Consider the following 18,234-nt stretch of genomic DNA (forward strand, 5'->3'; position numbering starts at 1 on the left):
AGGGGCTTTCCAGCGAGATGGTTGAGCTAGTTCATTGTCACGTCCGCCGCTCCCCGCAGGATCGCTTGAAGTGCACCTTTCTCTCCAGCTAGGGAGTGCGCGTGAAGCTCCCAGCGCAGGCCAGGTGCCCTGCTCCCGGTGGCTCCAGAAAGCGGACGCACACGGGCAGCAATTAGGGCTAGCCCGCGCGTGGTGGTTTCTACCCGTCCCCGAGATTATCAGTTCTTAAAGGCCTAGGTGTGCTGGATGCCCAGGAGTCAGGGACCCCAGCAGAGGCGGAAGGGGCCACCAGTCCCGAGGCGAGTTGATGCTCTGGCTCTCCTCTTAGCTGTGCAGCACTCCGCTTTCCCCACCCCAGGAGGCGCTGTTTGTCAAACTTGGTCGCCTCCTGCGGAGGCGCCTGCACTTTTCACTCGGGGAATTCTTCTGTACCCGGGGTCGGGATTTGGGAACCTTAGCTATGCAGAATAAATATTGTGGGAGGAGGCAGCACGGAAAACAGGAGCCTACGGCCCTCAAGTTTTTGCTTTTTCCTCATGAACTCCCCACCCGGCTCCCTGCCTTCTAGATCAGGGGAGAGGTGTAAGTGGTGCCCCATGTGCCAGGTGCTAGACGCGCAGTTATTTGCCTTCAAGGGCAGGCGGGGTGCACCGCCTGGCCTTGGTTCCACCCGCCAAAGGTCCACTGGCTTGCATTTTTTCTTGGAGAGAGGCGAAGGAATATTCTCTGATCCCTGAATCTGGGCCAGCTTCTCTTGCTGTTTAGTTAAACAGGTTGCAATGGCCCATGTAAGGAGCCCTTGTTTGTCGTCTTCCTCTGTTTACCAGCCAAAGTGACCCTGTGCAGTAAGTTAGAACTCCGGGCTCCGTTAGTGGCCGCAAGGCCTAACCTACCCAAAGCGGTCAGCTTGAGTCAATGCTCCCGGCAGTTCTACCCTGTCAACGGTGCAAGAGATCTTCTTGGTGCTCCTCTTTCAGCCTTTCTGGCCTCCTATCCCCAGGCACAGAGCCAGCCCTGCTCTTCCTTTTGGAGTTCTTTGCAAGACTCTGCCTGAGATGAGCTCCTGATTCCCCCCCCCCCCCTCCCCAGGCTGGTGAAAGGCTGGAGGTCCAGCGACTGCATAGTCTGAGCTTGGCCCTGGGGCACCGAGGATATGGCGGTGGGCAGCTCCTGAAATTCAACCCTGGTGGTGTGGACACAAAACCGCGGGACTTGGGCTCATTGCTCCTCACCCTTTCAAAAAAACCGAAGGCTCTGGTGACATAACCAGGTAGCTTGGGCCTGTGGCCGTGTGACCGGTGAAGGCGCTGCTCCCCCTGGAGCGTGTGTACTCTCTGATACTTCAGGGCCTTCTGCTTCCAGGAATTTCTGGCTGGAGTTTCTCAACGCCAGAAATGGAGTTTATTGCTTTTGGAAGGATGGTTAGGAGGTTGGGAGGTGCCCTGGACGGCTAGTAGAGCAAGAAAGGGCACAGACAGGATGCCCTGGGCACTGGCTAGGCACCTCATCCCCTGTATCCCTTGGGCCCTGGGATATAATTTGGTGAAAAATTCAAGGGGGTGGATCAGAGGTCAGAACCAGGCCATTCGCCCACCTCCAACTCCCTTTCCAGGCCCTGCCCCACACCGAAGTGGGGGCAGGGAATAAATAGAGTTGTACGGGACAGGTCTTTCTGGCGCACACTGAACTGCCGGTGGGCAGGGGATGAGGACCTAGTTAGTGGAGCACCGCGGCCAGGACAGCCAGCACTAAGTGGGCCTGGATGCAGGTCCTGGGAGGTTGGCCCATCCTTCAGATTTCAGGTGATGCCCAAAAGACAGTGTGACTCAAGGGCTGTCTTGCAAGCGGCATCCGGAGCCGGAGCCGGACTCTAGGGGCGGTAAGCGCTGTCTCTTTAAGGTCACTGCCTGCTCCGGCACGACGTAGGGAGGACAGCTGGGCACTGGCCATCTGACTGACTCCGGCTTGACATCTGGGAGCCCACTGGTGTGTGGCACGCGAAGCGCTTGATGCTGCTATTTAAATGCAAATGTGAGGGGGCTCATTGAAGCCTCTCCCCGTAAATCCGCACAAAAGGAATACTTCCCACCCTCCAAGGAGGCGGCGGCGCGGCGGCAGCTCTAGGGCCACCCGTGCAAATCGCGTTGGGCTCGGGGCCCGGAGTGTTCGCTGCCGCAGTCGCGGCCCGCAGGGCCCACGGTAAAGGTTGGGGCCTTCCCAACTGGGTCCCTGGACACCCCCGTCTGACCCTTAGGAGCTGCCTGGAAGAATGGGTTAGGTCACTGGCCGGCACGGGTCGGCACAACTTCCAAAGTACAAGTCAGTTCTCCGGTACTCTTCTTTTGGATTCTGGCTTCCTAGCTCTCCTAGAAACAGCGAGGTGTGGGGCGGAGCTCCTGAGGGAGGTGCTCCTAACACCTTGGTAGGCTCTGGGGATTTTGACCGGCAGCCCCTCCCCCACCGCCTGGTTTAGGTGCTCTGTCCCTCGCTGCCCATCAAATCGAAAATCTGGGGGTGACACGGGGTGGGGGCTGCCCACCCAGGCTCCTCTGCAGCAGGCTAGGATGGAGACCCTGCCTGGACGGCGAGACCTTGTGCTCACAGCTCAGAGCCAGCAGTAGAGTGACAAAAAAGATAAAGTTGGTGAATGATAAAGACCGTATTTTCCACGCTTTGGGTGCGCGACCAGATGATGTAGAAAATGAGCTGAAATGGATTCAGCCTCCGAGCCTGTTGTGAGACAGCTGATTCCCCCATTTCGGGCCAGATGGCTGCCGAACACAGATTTGCATTCATTTTCGCTTAATATCGTCCAAAATAGCGGGGCAGCTGCATTTGTTGTCAAAAAGGTTTAAAACCCCCTTTCTTTCTGGGGCAGGATCGTTACCTTATGTGATGGGCTTATGGAACTTTCTCTCCCCCTCTTTAGTCAACAGTATCAGATTTAGAAGGATTTGTTTTTAAACCTTCTAATTTGGTAATCAGATTTAAATCGCCTTGGCGCGTGTAATCTGAATTAAAGATACTGTAAATGATTTTAAGCATGACACTTGCCTTAGCCCAAGGACGGGCACCTACAGCTCAGGCTGGACATTTTAGGAAGTGTGCTACAAAGCAAGCATTGTATCCCTTCCCCAACTTCATCTCTGCCTAAAAAGGCACTTAGCATATTCTGTCATTGATGCTGGCCCTGTCGATCACCCAGTGTGAGCCCCCAAGCCTTGGAACACACAGAGACAAAGCGTCTCCCAACCTCACCCTCCACCCATGACCAACTTTATTCTGTGTTGTCTTTCCAGGAGAAAAGTGTTGCCTCTTGCATGGGGGTCTGCTGTGAGTGGAAAACGACGGGCTTATTAGGAATACAGAAATTTTCTTTTAATTTATCGTGAGGAGTTTCCATACACTTTGATTTAAGGTTATTAACATTCTATAGACAGTGGCATTTTTAATATGTGGCGATCGCTTCTAAAGACTAATCTCATTACCCTCAAATAGTCATAAAATATGATTTTATTATACTTACGTATTTAATTAGACGGCCGGCCCCGTAATGGATTTTGAGATGGGACTGGCGCAACAGCTTTGATAATTCACTTATCTTTGGCAATAGTCATTAACCCCCAACACCAGCAAAATAGATTGCTTTCCAGCACATCTTTTCTCTCACCCCTTCCAAGTGGCGTGTGGGGGCTCCCCAGATAACGTAAATCGGACTTCGATTTTCCCGATTAATTAAAATATTAACGTACACACGCCACCAATTCACAAAAAAGGAAGAGCTACCCCAGGCCCGGCGGGAAGTGGCTGCCCTGCGACACTTGCGCCCAGAAACCTTTTCTTTTTTTCTTCTTCTTTTAAAACCAGAAGGGCCTTATTTCTCGTGGCAGGAAAGAGCCTGGGACATCTCCAGGTCGTCCCTTGGGTTTCTGTCCCTCGTCGCACAGTTCTCCTTTGGGCGGGTCGAGCGTCTGGGAACCGAATCAGGGCCGCTGCCGGATTCCCAGCTGCCCTTCTGGTTCCTCGAAATCAGATCGGGGAGCCGCAAGATGCGCACTCACTCAGGCCGGGCTGCGCAGAGGGCAGGGTCCCTGGCGCCTACCGCGTCAGCTCTGCTTTTCAGGCGGTTGGAGCTGGGGAGATCTGGGTACAGCTCAGAGCGTGTAACAGGCTGGGCACTAGCTCCGGGTGGTCGGAGAGGCCAAGCGCTCTTTCCCTCAGCCCAGAGAGGGCCCAGCCTTCTTTGTCACTGCCGCGCCCAAGGACAGGCCAGGGGCCTGAAACTCCCTTGGCCATCGGAGGGAGAGGGGACTTCTGAAGGAACCTGTCTCCGACGTGGACCCCGGGCCCCGCACTCAGCAGGCTCTGCCTGGGTAGAAAGTATGGGAAACCCAGCCGGGCTCAGATGTGGGCACACTGGCCCTGCAGCAGCCTTAGGTCTGCCTAGAAATCATACTGAGCTGAGCCTCTTGCCCTGGTGGCGGCGGGGTGTGTGCAGCCACAGGAGGGGGTCTAGACACCCTCTTCCCCCAGTCCGTTGTTGTTCCTCCCTCCCCTGGAATCCCTCCCGTGCGCCCTTCCAGCCTCTTCCTCCTGTTCCCTTTGGGACACCCGGGGATTAGTGCTGCCCTGGCATTTATTGTATGCTTGTGGGCGACTTGGGGCGCTCCTCCTCCGGCCCATGGTGTTTTGACTGTGGCAGGTCTTGTGGGCAGGTATAACGGGCCAAGCAGCACTTATGCACTAGCTGCGCTCGTTTCTTTGCGAGATTTATTTGGGCGGGAGGTAACTTCCTCGGCTGCGGCTGGGCTCGAGGAGCCGTGGCGCGTGGCCGGGGGCGGTGGCGGCGCTCGGTGGCGCTCGGCAGCGGCGGGGCTCGCAGGGCTCGCGGGGCTCGGGCCGGCTCGCGGCGCCCTCAGGCAGTCAGTCGGCGAGCGCGGCGGCGGCGGCGGCGAGGGGCGCGGCGAGGGGCGGCCGCTCCCATATATGGCGCAGGCACCGCCCCCCGACGTCACCCTCTGACAGCGCCGCTCCCGGGGGCTTCGAGTTTTGGCTCCCGGGAAAGGGTCCATTCCTCGGGGAGAGAGGGCTGAGTTTTGTGCGCCTCCGTCCGCTGCGCGCGCCGCTCCAGGCCCCGCCGCGCCCCGCCTGCGCCCGGGACTGCGCCGCGGCACTCACTGCCCCGTTTATTTGTCTTTGGAGCAGGCGGGCCGCGCCAGAAGCGGGCGATCCCGCAGTGTCCTGCAGCCGCGGACGCCGCCTGGCTAGGATGACACCACGTTGAGTGCGTCTGCAAACAACAACAACAACAAGCGCCGCCGCGGCCACTGCGTCCACCGCGCCCTGCTCCTCCGAAGCGCCGCGCCGCCGCCGGTGTAGCCCGCCCGCGTCCCCGGCCGTCCGCAGCGCCCGGCCGCCGGTGTATGCCGCGCCTGCCCGGGACGGGCTGAAGCCGGCGGCGGGCCGCACCGCAGGCGCCGAGCAGGGCCAGGGCGGCCAGGGCAGCCTCCTGCCGCCGAGCCCCGAGCGCCGCCGACCGCGGACGCGCTTTCGGCCGGGAGCCGCGGCCGCCACCAGCAGTGTTCATGTTTGGGATTCAGGAGAATATTCCGCGCGGGGGGACGACCATGAAGGAAGAGCCGCTGGGCAGCGGCATGAACCCGGTGCGCTCGTGGATGCACACGGCGGGCGTGGTGGACGCCAACACGGCCGCCCAGAGGTACGTACCGGCCGCCCCCGCGCGCCCTGGCCCCGGCCCGGCCCGGCCCCCTCCTCCGGCCAGCGCCGCGCTGCTCACCGGGCCGCTGTCCCTTTCCTCCTGCAGCGGCGTGGGGCTGGCGCGGGCGCACTTCGAGAAGCAGCCGCCTTCCAACCTCCGGAAATCCAATTTCTTCCACTTCGTGCTGGCGCTCTACGACAGGCAGGGGCAGCCGGTGGAGATCGAAAGGACCGCTTTTGTGGACTTTGTGGAGAAAGAGAAAGTAAGTGTACACTGGCGATCGCACCCTCCCTCTCCAGGAGTAGGGGGCAGTCAGTGCCTGCGCACGGGGTCCGAGAGCCCCCCTCGGCGGCGGGAGTTCTCTGCCTGGCGACCCCGCCGCCACGTGCGGTTGCACTGGCCCCACCAAGGGCCGGGCAACTTCTCTGTGCCCTCGGACTCACTGGGGGCGAGGGTAACGCTGGGCTTGCGGCAGGAAAAGTGACATCACTGCGTAGCTGCGAGCCAGGAATCCTGCCTGCAGTGTGTGAGGCCGAGGGGCCTCGATCCTGGAGGGGGACCGATCGCGGTGACCGCGCCTGATGCGGCCACGCTAAATGCAATTATTTATCGTTGCTTTCAGGAGCCGAACAACGAGAAAACCAACAATGGCATTCACTATAAGCTGCAGCTACTGTACAGCAATGGTAAGTACAGCTGCCTGCTGACTGCCCTCTGGCCCTGTGTACTGGCTCTCCCTTCCCGCGATGATTCCAGGACATAAAGATTTTGAGATTAAAATGACATGGGTGTAAACACGAAATCTTCTCATGGCATAGAAGGAAAACAAAACATAAACGATCGATAAGTCGATGGCACTTCACATGATTAACCGGTGGGGCTTGAAGTAGAAAGTAAAAGGGGGATCGATAAGGGCTCCTGCAGAACATCACTTTTAAGTGACTTTTTTCAATTTTGCAAATTAATGTTAATTATTGAGATGGGGGTAGCTCCGTAAACCGAGCATAACTTACTTCCTGTGCACTGTTTAGAACGAGAGGAACCCTCTAGAGGTGCTGGAAGGAGTTCGGACTCTGTTTCCATAGGTGCATTCTCTTTTCGAAAAATAAATGACCATATGGGCCCAGAGCTACACGCAGGCCCTACTCTCCGCCAGACAGTCTTCTTACACCTCCAAATACAAATCCTAAGAGTCCCGAGACTCTTAATTAAGAAAAGAAAAATGTCAGAGGCGACTGGGGTTTTCTATTTCCCTCCCAATTTTGTAGGGATTGCCTTAAAGCTTTGCTGCCCGGTGGAGGCAGTAGTCCCAGACACTGACTTGCCGAGGCCCGGGTGTCCCTCCTGAGGTTCAGGCTAAAATCTTGCTGAGAATTTGTCCATTTTTTCCCCTGCCACAGGCGTCAGAACAGAGCAAGATCTCTACGTCCGCCTCATAGATTCAATGACCAAGCAGGTGAGAAAGTTTACGCCTCTGTACTCATTGTTTTTTCCTTTCTGCTGAGCTGGGGTTGTCCTGAGGCTGAGAGAGCAGACTGACAAATGGATCTCCTGTATTTGTTTTTCATTTCGCTTCCTTGACATGCTAATGAGAATTCCATATTTATTGGAATAAATGGAGCGGTTGGTACAATAGTTTATGCTGTCATTAAAACAGGACATATATGCTTTATTAAATGACTTGCGATTGGAATCAAACTCTGTCTTAATTAATTATGGTAATTAACATTTGACAGAAAAATTTCGAGACCCCCTTGTTTATTTTTAAGCGTTTCCTTCTCTGTTTGGAATAATTTCATTGATCCATCCTCCCTGCAAAGACAACTAAGTCTGTCCCAAAGCTCCTCGAGTTAAGCTCGATTAGTTATTTTCCCTCCTCCTTGCTAGTGTCATGGTCTAGTAACAGGAGACGTGCATTTGGATTTAAAAGTTAAATGTGCAGGGGTGAAAAGTCACCTTGTTCTCCTCTAGTCCATCTTCACCTCTCAGCCCCCCATCTCCATAATTCAGAGTCTGAGTTCCAGGGGTCACCGAAACCCATCCACTGCTCTGCTCTCTCTCCCACCCTCTGTCATACCTTATAAATAACATAATTACAAGCAGTTCCTTATTAAATTATTTAACCTGTCTTGGTCAACTTTTCTGATGATAACTATTGGCTATCAGTAATGTGATTAACTGCAGAAAAGCGCCTCATTGCTTTTTGACGGTGTTCAGTCTCTGGCTGCTAATGTTGTACTTGGGTGATGTGTCATTGTTTTAAGGACGTTGTTTCCACCTTCTTAAAATAGTATTGGGTGTTTGTATATGGATTTCTAGATTAAACACATCCTGCAATGATTCCTTGGGAAATTAAACTATACTTATAAGCAGCACTTCGCAGTTGAAATGAAAGTGGCCATTTCATTTTTGATGCTAACTTTTAGAATTGTGCACCAACTGGGAAAGAGCCTTCCTTCAAGCCTCCTGCAGTCTGGCACACATGCCTCCCATTCTCCGAGCACAGTTTGCACATTTTGTTTCTCTTTGAAAAAGTTTGCCCTTACCTAAGCAGCAAGAGCATGAGGTTTTAATGTCTGCAGCCGCAGAGCTGTGTGGTTTTTCTCCTGGAGCAAAGATCTGGCAGGTAAACCTGTTTTTCTGACACAGACTGTGGTGTGCCCTTTTGCCAGCCTTGCACCGATTCACAGAAGCTCTGGAACTGGGCTGCTGTTTGTCAGGCGCCTTTTATTTCCTTTGTATGTCGGGCAGAAGGTTTTGCGGAATCGTTGTAGTCTAATTAGGAGGGTTTTGCAGGCGCTGCTAAGTTTCTGTGCCACACGTATGGGAGAAGCAGGAGGCTTCGTTTAAAGTACACTTTTATTGTTCGTTTCGCCTGGTACCTTTGCAGTATAGACGGTGCAGAAAACAGAGGCATTTAATCTCCTCACTGACGGGGATGGGGGAAAAGTAAAGAAATAGCCCAGTAACTGATCAAAGAGTCAATGGCGCTGAACCGACAGTTTATGGATTTCTGTTTGTGCTACAAAATAAAAAATAAATCAAATATAAATACGGGGATCTTCGGAGGACAAGCCATTCGTTCAGAAGTACTGGTGTCGCCAAGGCCGCTAGTCCAGCAGCCCGAGGCTGCTTGTTGGCCTGTGGTGACTCCCACTACTTCTGTGGTTCCGAGCGGGCCGAGCTCCAGGCCGCGGACCGAGGCTGGCGGAGACTCTTCCCTCTTCCCAGGAAGCCAGTCCTGGACGCCTAGCAGAAAGGGCTTTGTCCGCCTGGAAGTGCAGGAAAGTGCCGGAGGAGGTTGGAAGTAATTTCCAGGGTGGGGGGGCGGGAACTGCCGAGAGGGCAGCCCTCCCCCTTGGAGGAATTTTCTGCCCGGAACCTGCGGCTGGCGGCCCCCGCCTCCCGCCCCTCCCCCAGTGGCCTTTTCTCCTCTTCTTTGGGCGAGGCGGGCGGCGGCAGCGAGGGCGGCCGAGCCGCGGCTCCCGGCGGTGGAGCCGGGCTGGGCGCCGGCGTGAGCGCACCTAGGGCTTCGCACCATCTGGCGGAGCCTCTGCTCAAAACCCACCCGAGCGTGCGCACAGACACTGCCTTTTTACCCGAGAAAAATCATTGTTAGCACTTTGAAAATAAACACCAGATTGGCCATTAGCACTTTCTTTCCAAATATCATCGGGCGAGGAGCACGTGGCCGCGCGGGCAGGGGCGCCCCGAGCCCGGGCCCTCCTGCGGGCCGCCAGCTCCCCGGCGTGGTGCGAACACGTGCGGCTGCTGTGTACTACTTCCCGCTGGTCTGGGACTCCGAGCCACGCAGCCCAAAGTCGCAGGGGCCTCCGCTCGGGCTGGGGGTGGGGGTGGCGGCGAACAGGGCGCGGGGCTGGAAACTGGAGCCCGCCGGGGCAGCATCTCCTGGCTCGAGGAGGGAGGAGGGCTGCTTCTGCGCCTCGCGACCTCTTGGCGTCTGTAGTCCCAAACGTACTGCGATCGGCTTCTTCCGACAGAGGAATCGGGCCTTAGTGTAGACAATGGTCGGAGGATCCCATCAGGCTGCGGTGGCCCACGGTCTAGGAGGCCGGTGAGAGTCCTCGCACCCTCGTAGGCTGAGCCCTGGTCTTGGTGGGTCTTGCCTAGCCCTTCCCGAAGCCCTCTGGAGTCCAGGCCGGGCGTGCGCCCGTGGGAAGAGCTCTGCAAGCGGGCAGTGCGAGGCCTCTAAGGCCTGGCCCCGTGCCTGGGGTGGTGGGGTGGGAGGGTGGCCTGTTATGTCTGTCGCCTCCCCTCGGGGGCTGTGCACCTGCCACCCGCGAGGCCTGCAGCGCCTGCAGTGGTTTGGCGCCCAAGCCACGGGCTCTGCGTGACCCCTGCCTCTGCTTGTCCCCCACGCAGGCCATCGTTTATGAAGGCCAGGACAAGAACCCAGAGATGTGCCGCGTGCTGCTGACCCACGAGATCATGTGCAGGTGAGCCCCCGGGAGGCGGGCGACCCGGCGCCAGCCAAGTCTATGCAGGCGGCGTTGCAGGCGCCTGGCCACCCCACCCAACTGCGGAAGAGAGGGCATCCATTGAAACATAGTAGACCAGAGGCCCCAGGCTGGGCCAGAACCGCTTCCTACCTAATTTCCCCGTCAGTGATGATGGTCAGTGCGATCCGCTGCTCAGTCGAGCAGATTAAGATATTGGTCGTGTCGTGGTAATATAGTTAAAAAGGAAAGAAAGAGAGAAAGGAAGAAAACAGACCAGGGGATGCATCTGTCCTCGCGCAGGAGCCAGAGTTCCGTGGGACTTATTTGACTACTCCCTTCTCCAATGCTCGCATCCTGAGACGTACAATTGTCTGTTATTGATAAAAAGGAAAGCCTTTTGTACTTATTACAGGGCTCGTGTATGTGAGAATTGGATTGTGATTCTGTCAGTTAACCTCTTCCCTAGAGCAGCGATGCATCGTTCATATTGTTGTTAGATAGCGTGCCGTTACTTGAGATCTCTGTCAGAAGAGCAATTTCCCACCTGTTTTTTTCTAACTACCACAAGAGTTTCGCCCCTACATGGCGAATAAAAACGCATCATTGACTTTGTATGTATGGCATGTGAAATATAGTTGCAAGGAATAATAAGGAAAGGTTGTGCAGGCTTGCAGCCTACAGTAGCAGGCCCCGTACTCTGAGGGGCATACTCTCCTCGGCTATGGTTGCCTGTTGCCTGAATGCCACTTCTGAGCAGAGGTATTGTTACAGCACCAATATACAAAAGCTGACTTTTTCTCATATCAGGTAATAAATATAAATTACAACCAATAAAGTGGAATTTCTTTATTATCCACTTCTGCATGTACAGCAATTAACATAGAAAGCGCACAGATGTGATTTAAGCTCTAAGTGGAAGACTGTAGACTTTCTTTAATCACTTTAGCTGTCAGCTTTAAAAGGCTTTATATACTTTGCCTACCATATGGTGTTAATTTAGCTAATTTAGACATGTAACCATTATACAAGTATGCTTTTTTAAAATGCGAGAAGCATAACATTTTTGTTTCGTTTCTGCTTTAATTAAAGTTTCAATAACAGAGTTAAGGTGGGCTTAAAGAAGCGACAATAGACGTTTGGGATAGATTGATGCATGCTTTTGTGCTTATAATTAATAAATGCCCCCAAAGAAATATTGGTTAGAGGTGGCATCTTGCATCTTTTCCAGAAATAACAGCTTGACAATTGGAGGTAAACAAAAGCCGAAGCTGTGAAAAGCTATTCCCCAGCCTCCAGCCTTCCCTCCTCAGTTCACTGCAAAGACAAACACCAACAGCATGTCTTCTGCATTTTAGCACCATAATTTGTATGGGAGCTCTGGCTACCCCGCTAGTATTAATAGATGCGTTTAACTCTGCTCCTTCCGGCAGGAAGTTGCAACAGAAGTTTAGCTGAAGAGCGTGTTAACTCACTAGGCTGAAATTGGTCAAGCTGCCTAAGTAGGAAAACTATTTTCTTGATTCCTACCGCTTCATTGTCAGACTTTGAAAAAAAAATTACAAGTCGGACAGAGGAAGCTGGGATGAATACTTAAAGCCATGTTTACAATTGCCCCACAGCCGGTGCTGCGACAAGAAGAGTTGTGGCAATCGGAACGAGACGCCCTCAGACCCTGTAATCATTGACAGGTAAGGATGGCTTCTTTATGTTCCAAACAAAATGGTAGCAGCAAGCCAGACACTCTCTGCCTTGCTTGGTTTCCAGTGGCTCCTTAGCTTTGAGGCTGCTATTGGGCTCATCTTGTGCACTGCGCCATTTGTCCGCGTGCACAGGTGGGTTGACGTGGAAACCCGGTGGCTTGCTCTGTGGGGATTCAGTAATTGCTTGCGAGTTGTCAAGGGAAGCAGTTTCATCTGCCACTGCTCTCACTGTGAGGAGCACTTTATGCCTAGAGAGTCTCTGGCTTTAAACCCAGAGATATGTCATAAAATGCTTTCTGCTAATTTGTTAACAAGTATTTCATTTTTTTGCATTATTATTTTTATTGTTATTATTAATATTATTATTATTATTTTTACCTCGGATGGTCGTTGAAGTTGAAACGTGGGTGGTGGTGCTCTTGCAATCATCGCCCAGTGGTAGAATGAATTTAATCTGCTCTCAATTAGTTGCAAAATGTCTCCTAATTTTTTTCCAATTGTGGCTGTCGTTTTATGTCAAGTAGCAAATATGTAACTAACAAACCAAAGTTGTTATAATTGAAACTAATTACACATGCTGGTTACATTTCCAACATTAATTTCCATAACTAGATTAGCTATATGCATTCTTTAGGTTTGCTGTTCCTCATCTTGCCATTTATCATGTTCCTTGGGCAATGTGGCATCCTTTTAAGATACCAATCATTAGTCCTAATGGTGCTAATGTGCACTTGGCATTGCCTTCGTGGAAACAACAAAAACACTGCCACCCTCAGCTCCTGACTCACCCAGGCTATTCTGAGGAGGAGAGGAGATGTCTTTCTTCCCAACAATGGGGAGCAGCAAGGGGCCCAGTGTGTGATTGACTGCAGATTTTGAAATTGGTACCCAAATCGAATAAATGTTAGACGTGTATATATGACACCAGTTTTGTGAGGCAGAGGGTTAGACTGTTTTGAAGAGGGGTTGAGTTTCAGCAGCTTTCCTTACAAAGTTATCTTTTGATCATGAACTTTGCTGTCCAGGGTCTGAAAAATTAAACCCGGAAAACCCCACGAGTTAAGCCTAAAGAAGTCTGCGGCACCAGTGGGGAGCATTGCTAATGTTTAACTAGCTGGAATAGCTGTTTGCTTAGTGGAGAATGTTTGGTATCTGACAGAAGGGACAGCTCTCTTATTAGTAATCAAATAGGGCTGACCAGTTGTGGCCGTCACTCAGGCAGTTGAGAACAAGTTCAACACTTTACGAAACGGGAGCTACAGAAATCAATGCAATTCTATTTGTTTCGGTGTTGTGGCTATGGAAGTCATGCAGCTTTGGGTTGTTGTCTTGAGATGGAACTCATTTTATTTTGCTTTATTATTATTATTAGTTGGATGGGCTCAAAGGGTACTGGCTAGCCATTGGAATCTTGTCTGAGTGGAAGAAGCCTGCCAAGCAGTCCACGTTAGCCTTTCCTGCAAGGCTGTGAAAAGGCTTCCGCTCTCTACCTGGAGATTTTAAATGTGGTTTGGTTTTAAATCATAATTTAAGAAAAAAAATATGCCATGATGGTGGAGGGGCCATGTTGGTTTGACTCACATTTTAGACACTGATTTCCCTTTTAAAAGCACTTTGGGTTTGTTCAGTGTTCAATCACTTATTGAACATTGATAGGGAATAACATCTGAGACTCAGTTTTTAATCACGTGATGGGTAGTGCTTTCCTCCGATATACAAAATTTACTCTTTAGTTCTCCTCTGAGGGGGTCTTTCTTATATTTGTTTAATTAAAATGTATGCAAGGACCACTCATACCTTTTTAACCTAAGAGAAGTATATGATCATTGATATTCTAGAAGCACAAGAGGAAGGGGAAAATGTAAAAACATTTGGTTAATGGGTTTACCGTGTTTATTTGAATAAGGAGGATTGAAGCTCCATTTACACTTGGCATAAATGCTTCGGAGGTCTTAATTATTGATGAAAAATCTGCTCTGCTTCTAAATTCAAAGATATGACAATTTTATAGGAATTTTAATCACCTTCCATGTTAGGGATTTTAAGGTAAGGATAGTTTTATGTTCTGACAAATACAGGGAACATTTTTAGCATTCTTAAGAGAGCTGTCACTCGTAATGACAAAATACTATTAGTATTTTGTTGCTTGCTGTAAATCCCTGTGAACTGATTGTGATATTGGCACTATCTCCAGTTTAAGAGAGGAAAAAAATGAATTTAGTGTTTGCCAGGACAGCTTGTGTTAATCAAAGAGAGAGACTCATCTTCAGGAGGGCAATCTCTTTGGAGCAATGTGGTCATTTGCAACAGAGATGTGCTTCAATTTCGTAATGATGATCGTTTCTGTATGCTGTGGACTGCCTCTGAAAATCAGTTGCTCCCGTTGAGTTTCAGCCTGGGTTTCCTCTTGAGTATTGCAGAATAAAATGTCCCATCAGATCGGTGAGTTTACAGGTCCCCCACAGTCCTGTCCTCACTTGGTTAGTTGGCTTAAGAATTCTATACAGTATGCTTCGCCGGCTTCTTATGGCCTTTGTATACATTTAGCAGGTTCTGACCAGATAAAGCATATTTGTCCTGAGGATATAAACCAATAATTCCAACCTGAATTGAGATCAATGGACCCACATTTGCTCCAACCCACACCAAGCTCTTCCACATGTTGAGACTGCTTTGTGTGTTATGAGAACAGGGAAGTAAGCTCCCTGCTCTGGCAGGGTAATCACATTCTATAGGCCCTGATGCCTTAAATCAATTAATTACACAATTTAGTTTAGTTATCTTTCAGAAGTATTAGATACTTACAAATGGCATGGAAGACACTTCAGAGTGGGGGGCGTAGGGAGGTTGTCTCCCATTAGAAATCTTTTCATTTATTATAAAGCTTTTCCTTATGTGAGCTGTTTTCTCCCACATAAAACACTGTTGGAGAAACATTTTTTTAACAGTTCCATGTATTTAAAATAATATGGCAACTTACCAAGTCGAGAAGGAATATAGCATTCTGAAGCTATGACCTGTAAGAGACAATCCCAGGAACATAGATGCATATACTGAATTGACTACAAAGAGTCAGGCCTGCCTCCTCATACCACACACACACACACACACACACACACACACACACACACACACTCACGCACACACACGGCCATGCACAGCCAAGGCACCTCACGTATGCAAGTGTGTGTATGCAGATGCATACACATTCACATATACATACATGAATTTTTATGGTATTGCTGAGGAGGAAGGGAATATTATGTTCCTCATGAAATAATGTTTTCTGGGAAAACACAAAAGCAGATGGTCTTCATTAGGAACACCCATTGTCCACATATCCCAAATATGAGCAGATAAATCTCTCCTGTTTCACCCGTGCATTCCAAGGGCTGCAAGTGATTACAGGATGTCGGCGTAGCTGCTAAACCAAAACCACACTTGGGCTCACATTATTCGACTGTGCCATCCGGGTCTGTTTCCTCAGGAGCTCTGGAAATGCCTGGGGAAGGCACATCACTTTACCCTCCCCTTCCTCACTCCGCTTGGGGAGCACTGAAACACGGGGTCCAACTGTTGCAGCCTGTGGAGGACTCAGGAGCAGGGCAATGCGGCTGCCCACTCGGACTGGCTGCACACCGTGGGTTGTGTGCAACCGAGAGCATGCTCTGCGGGGCGGTTCCAGATGGCACTGTCTCTGGCGTCCTGCTTGCTGGCATCTCTGCAGCAGGCAGTGCCCCCTCCCCAATAAATCTGGCATTAGTCTATAGAGTTTGGGAGACTTATCATTCCAAGTCTGTCCCTACTTTCCTGTCTGGGAGCCAGACATCTGTTTATCCTATTTTCTTTCATACAGAGTTTGGAATGGCTGTAGTTTTTCTTTTTTGGGGGGGGGTGCATGAAGTTTTGTCATATTTAACAGCTGTTACAGAATTTCAGCCCTGTGGGCTCTGAAAATACTTTTCAGCTGACCTCAGATTTTTATACATAATTGACATTGGGTTGTAGAAAAACATTATTTGCTTAACCTCTCATTGTCTGCGATTTCACACTGTCTCTGGTCCGAGGGTGTAAGTACCAGAGATTTTAGCTCTGTGCTCCCTCCCAGCCCTCCAAAGCCTTGCTTTGATTCATCTGTGTGTTTTAAGTTCACACCTTTAAAGTGATTGCAGAACGGTAGCCCAAAAGGACTGGAGGTTTTCTTTTTCTCTTTTTCCTTCCCTTCTCTTTCTCTCTCTCCTCTCTCTCCTTTTTTTAGTCAACAGTGTTTCCTTTCACTTCCTGTCACAAAGGTCAAAGAGAGCCGACCTTTGTTGGCAGTCCTGCTTGCTGAATTATTCATGGGATTGACTTTTTGTCAGCACACACAGTTGTGCTCTGGGACAATTTATTCATTTACCTCATTTAAAGCCCCTTTCTGCACCTGTTCAAGTATTAATATCATGTAATTTGGGCCTAATGCCGATTTTGCTGAACACTCATTATATTTTTTATTAGCTATATTTCCAAACGATTATGTATGATTATTACCAAGCCTTACAAACAGCACTGGGTTATTCCCTAGCCCCTTACATCTTCTTGTCAGGTTGTTTTCAGAAGCAGGGTGGATAAACATTTGACCAGTCCCGATGTTTTTATTCCTACTCCATCTCCAAGCGGAGAAGTTAAAGCTCCCTCCCTCATGGCCTTGCACGAGCGTGATTAAATCCAACTCGGCGAAGCTGTACAAATACCAGCGTTTATAAGGTCAACGCTTTTGTTAAAAATGCTATGTAAATGAGGATCTGCAAAAAGGGACATTAAATAAAATTAAATTCATTGTCTTCTTTAATGTCATTTACATTTTGGCTAAGCCTCGGCCTGTCAAGGAGGATTTTAAAAATAATTTTAATTACACATCATTTAGGGAACCCAAGGTTTTCTATTCAGTAGCATTTGGATAACCTGCAAAATGGAGACCTGTTTGATAACTTCTGAAATGACGGATTGTCATTCTGTATGCATAATACAGCAAGAACAGCATAGTTTGCTGTTAATTTTTTCCTTCTCAGTTTTCTTGAAAGTGAATATAATTATCATCAAACAGGCCTGGAAACCCTGGAGTCCTCCTCTTGGCCTTGGCTGGGAAGCTGTGACACTCTTTAGTTCTGGGTCTATTTTAATACATGGGGACTTCAGAGAAGGGAAAATATTGGCTAGATATTTGGCAATATTAAAATGCACTTTGAATGAATGGAATGGCTACAAAGATACTGATTCTGGTTGGCACGAGCCCCATTTGGCTCAGCCAGGCTCAGGTGTGAATGGCTGTTTTATTCCCTGGTATGCCAATGGAGAGAGGCAAAAAGTTCACCGTGTTCATTCATCCTTTAATTTTTTTTTTTATAAACTCCTGAAAAATAAACAGAAAAGGAAGAGCAGCTTAACAGAGTCACAGTGTCACTCCTTCCATTTAGAGGGGTGGCACCAGGAACAGTGCCCACTTTGTGTGCATGCTTCTGTGCCCACCACAGTGCCAGGACTGTGCATCAGGCATGGCACATCTTTGGATAAGCTGATGGTGTGTATCACAGTGAGTAGAACGTCAGGGCCAGCATCAGGCCTAAGTATTATGTCTCTGCTCTAGGCTGAAGAGGCCTGCAGAGATTTATGGCTGCCTGGTCTGTCTGGGTAAGGCCTACAGGGTGACCAGGCCAGGCCAGTGGAGAGCTGGGTTGGAAAACAAGCCACAGGCCTACAATGACTTCCGCAGCACTCCTAACCAGCTCAGATTCTCATCAGCTCTTTCAAGGGCTGAAGCTGTGTGGTGCTGCCTGTTAGGGGCAGGCGGCGGCAGGCAGCCCATTGCTATGAAAATGCAGGGCTGGAGGGAGGGGCTGGAAGCAGGGCTGTCAGAAGCTATACTCCAGGAGGGATGTTGACGCAGACCATCCCGCGCCTCTGCCGCAGCCTTATCAGGTGAAGAGCAAAGATATAGCCAGTGCCTGTAATCGTGTTAGGACGGCATGGATGAATTGGATTACCGTATGGAAAGCCGTCCAAACTCAGAGTTCTGTTACGCATGCTTACAGGAAGCAAATAATTACGCTCTGTGCACCAGAAGATAATTGGGGCTGGCCAGAGGCCTTCTCGTGACGCTGGAGAACGCAGGAGAAGCTGGCCTCCTGGAAGCTTGTGGGGCACACACAGGGAGGAGGAAGGCGATCTCCCCAGATATAGGTGGCTCAACTTGATGCTATAATTTTCGGTTACTTTTCAAAGATGGTGAATAATTTATCAGAATTCAAACTCACAGTAGCTACGGGAGGCATGTTGGAGGAGATAAAAATTCCAGGCTCTAATGATGGAGATTGTC

The 18,234-nt window shown here is 50.5% G+C and overlaps 1 protein-coding gene across 12 annotated transcripts in view; it reads left to right on the plus strand.

Moving 5' to 3' along the window:
* Positions 1 to 5,469: 5,469 nt before the first annotated feature.
* Ebf3 (EBF transcription factor 3) overlaps positions 5,470 to 18,234 on the plus strand; it is a 116,233-nt gene continuing 103,468 nt past the window's right edge. For all 12 annotated transcript variants that reach the window (XM_085693252.2, XM_085693254.2, XM_085693255.2 and 9 more), the window contains exons 1-6: positions 5,470 to 5,719; positions 5,825 to 5,981; positions 6,342 to 6,405; positions 7,120 to 7,175; positions 10,103 to 10,176; positions 11,799 to 11,867. In XM_085693252.2, the coding sequence (XP_085549378.1) occupies positions 5,586 to 5,719; positions 5,825 to 5,981; positions 6,342 to 6,405; positions 7,120 to 7,175; positions 10,103 to 10,176; positions 11,799 to 11,867 (554 nt within the window). In that variant the 5' untranslated portion in view covers positions 5,470 to 5,585. The remainder of the gene's footprint in view (positions 5,720 to 5,824; positions 5,982 to 6,341; positions 6,406 to 7,119; positions 7,176 to 10,102; positions 10,177 to 11,798; positions 11,868 to 18,234) is intronic.

The sequence above is a fragment of the Myodes glareolus genome, chromosome 7 (genome assembly GCF_982192425.1).
Source record: "Myodes glareolus chromosome 7, mMyoGla1.1, whole genome shotgun sequence".
Taxonomy (NCBI): domain Eukaryota; kingdom Metazoa; phylum Chordata; class Mammalia; order Rodentia; family Cricetidae; genus Myodes; species Myodes glareolus.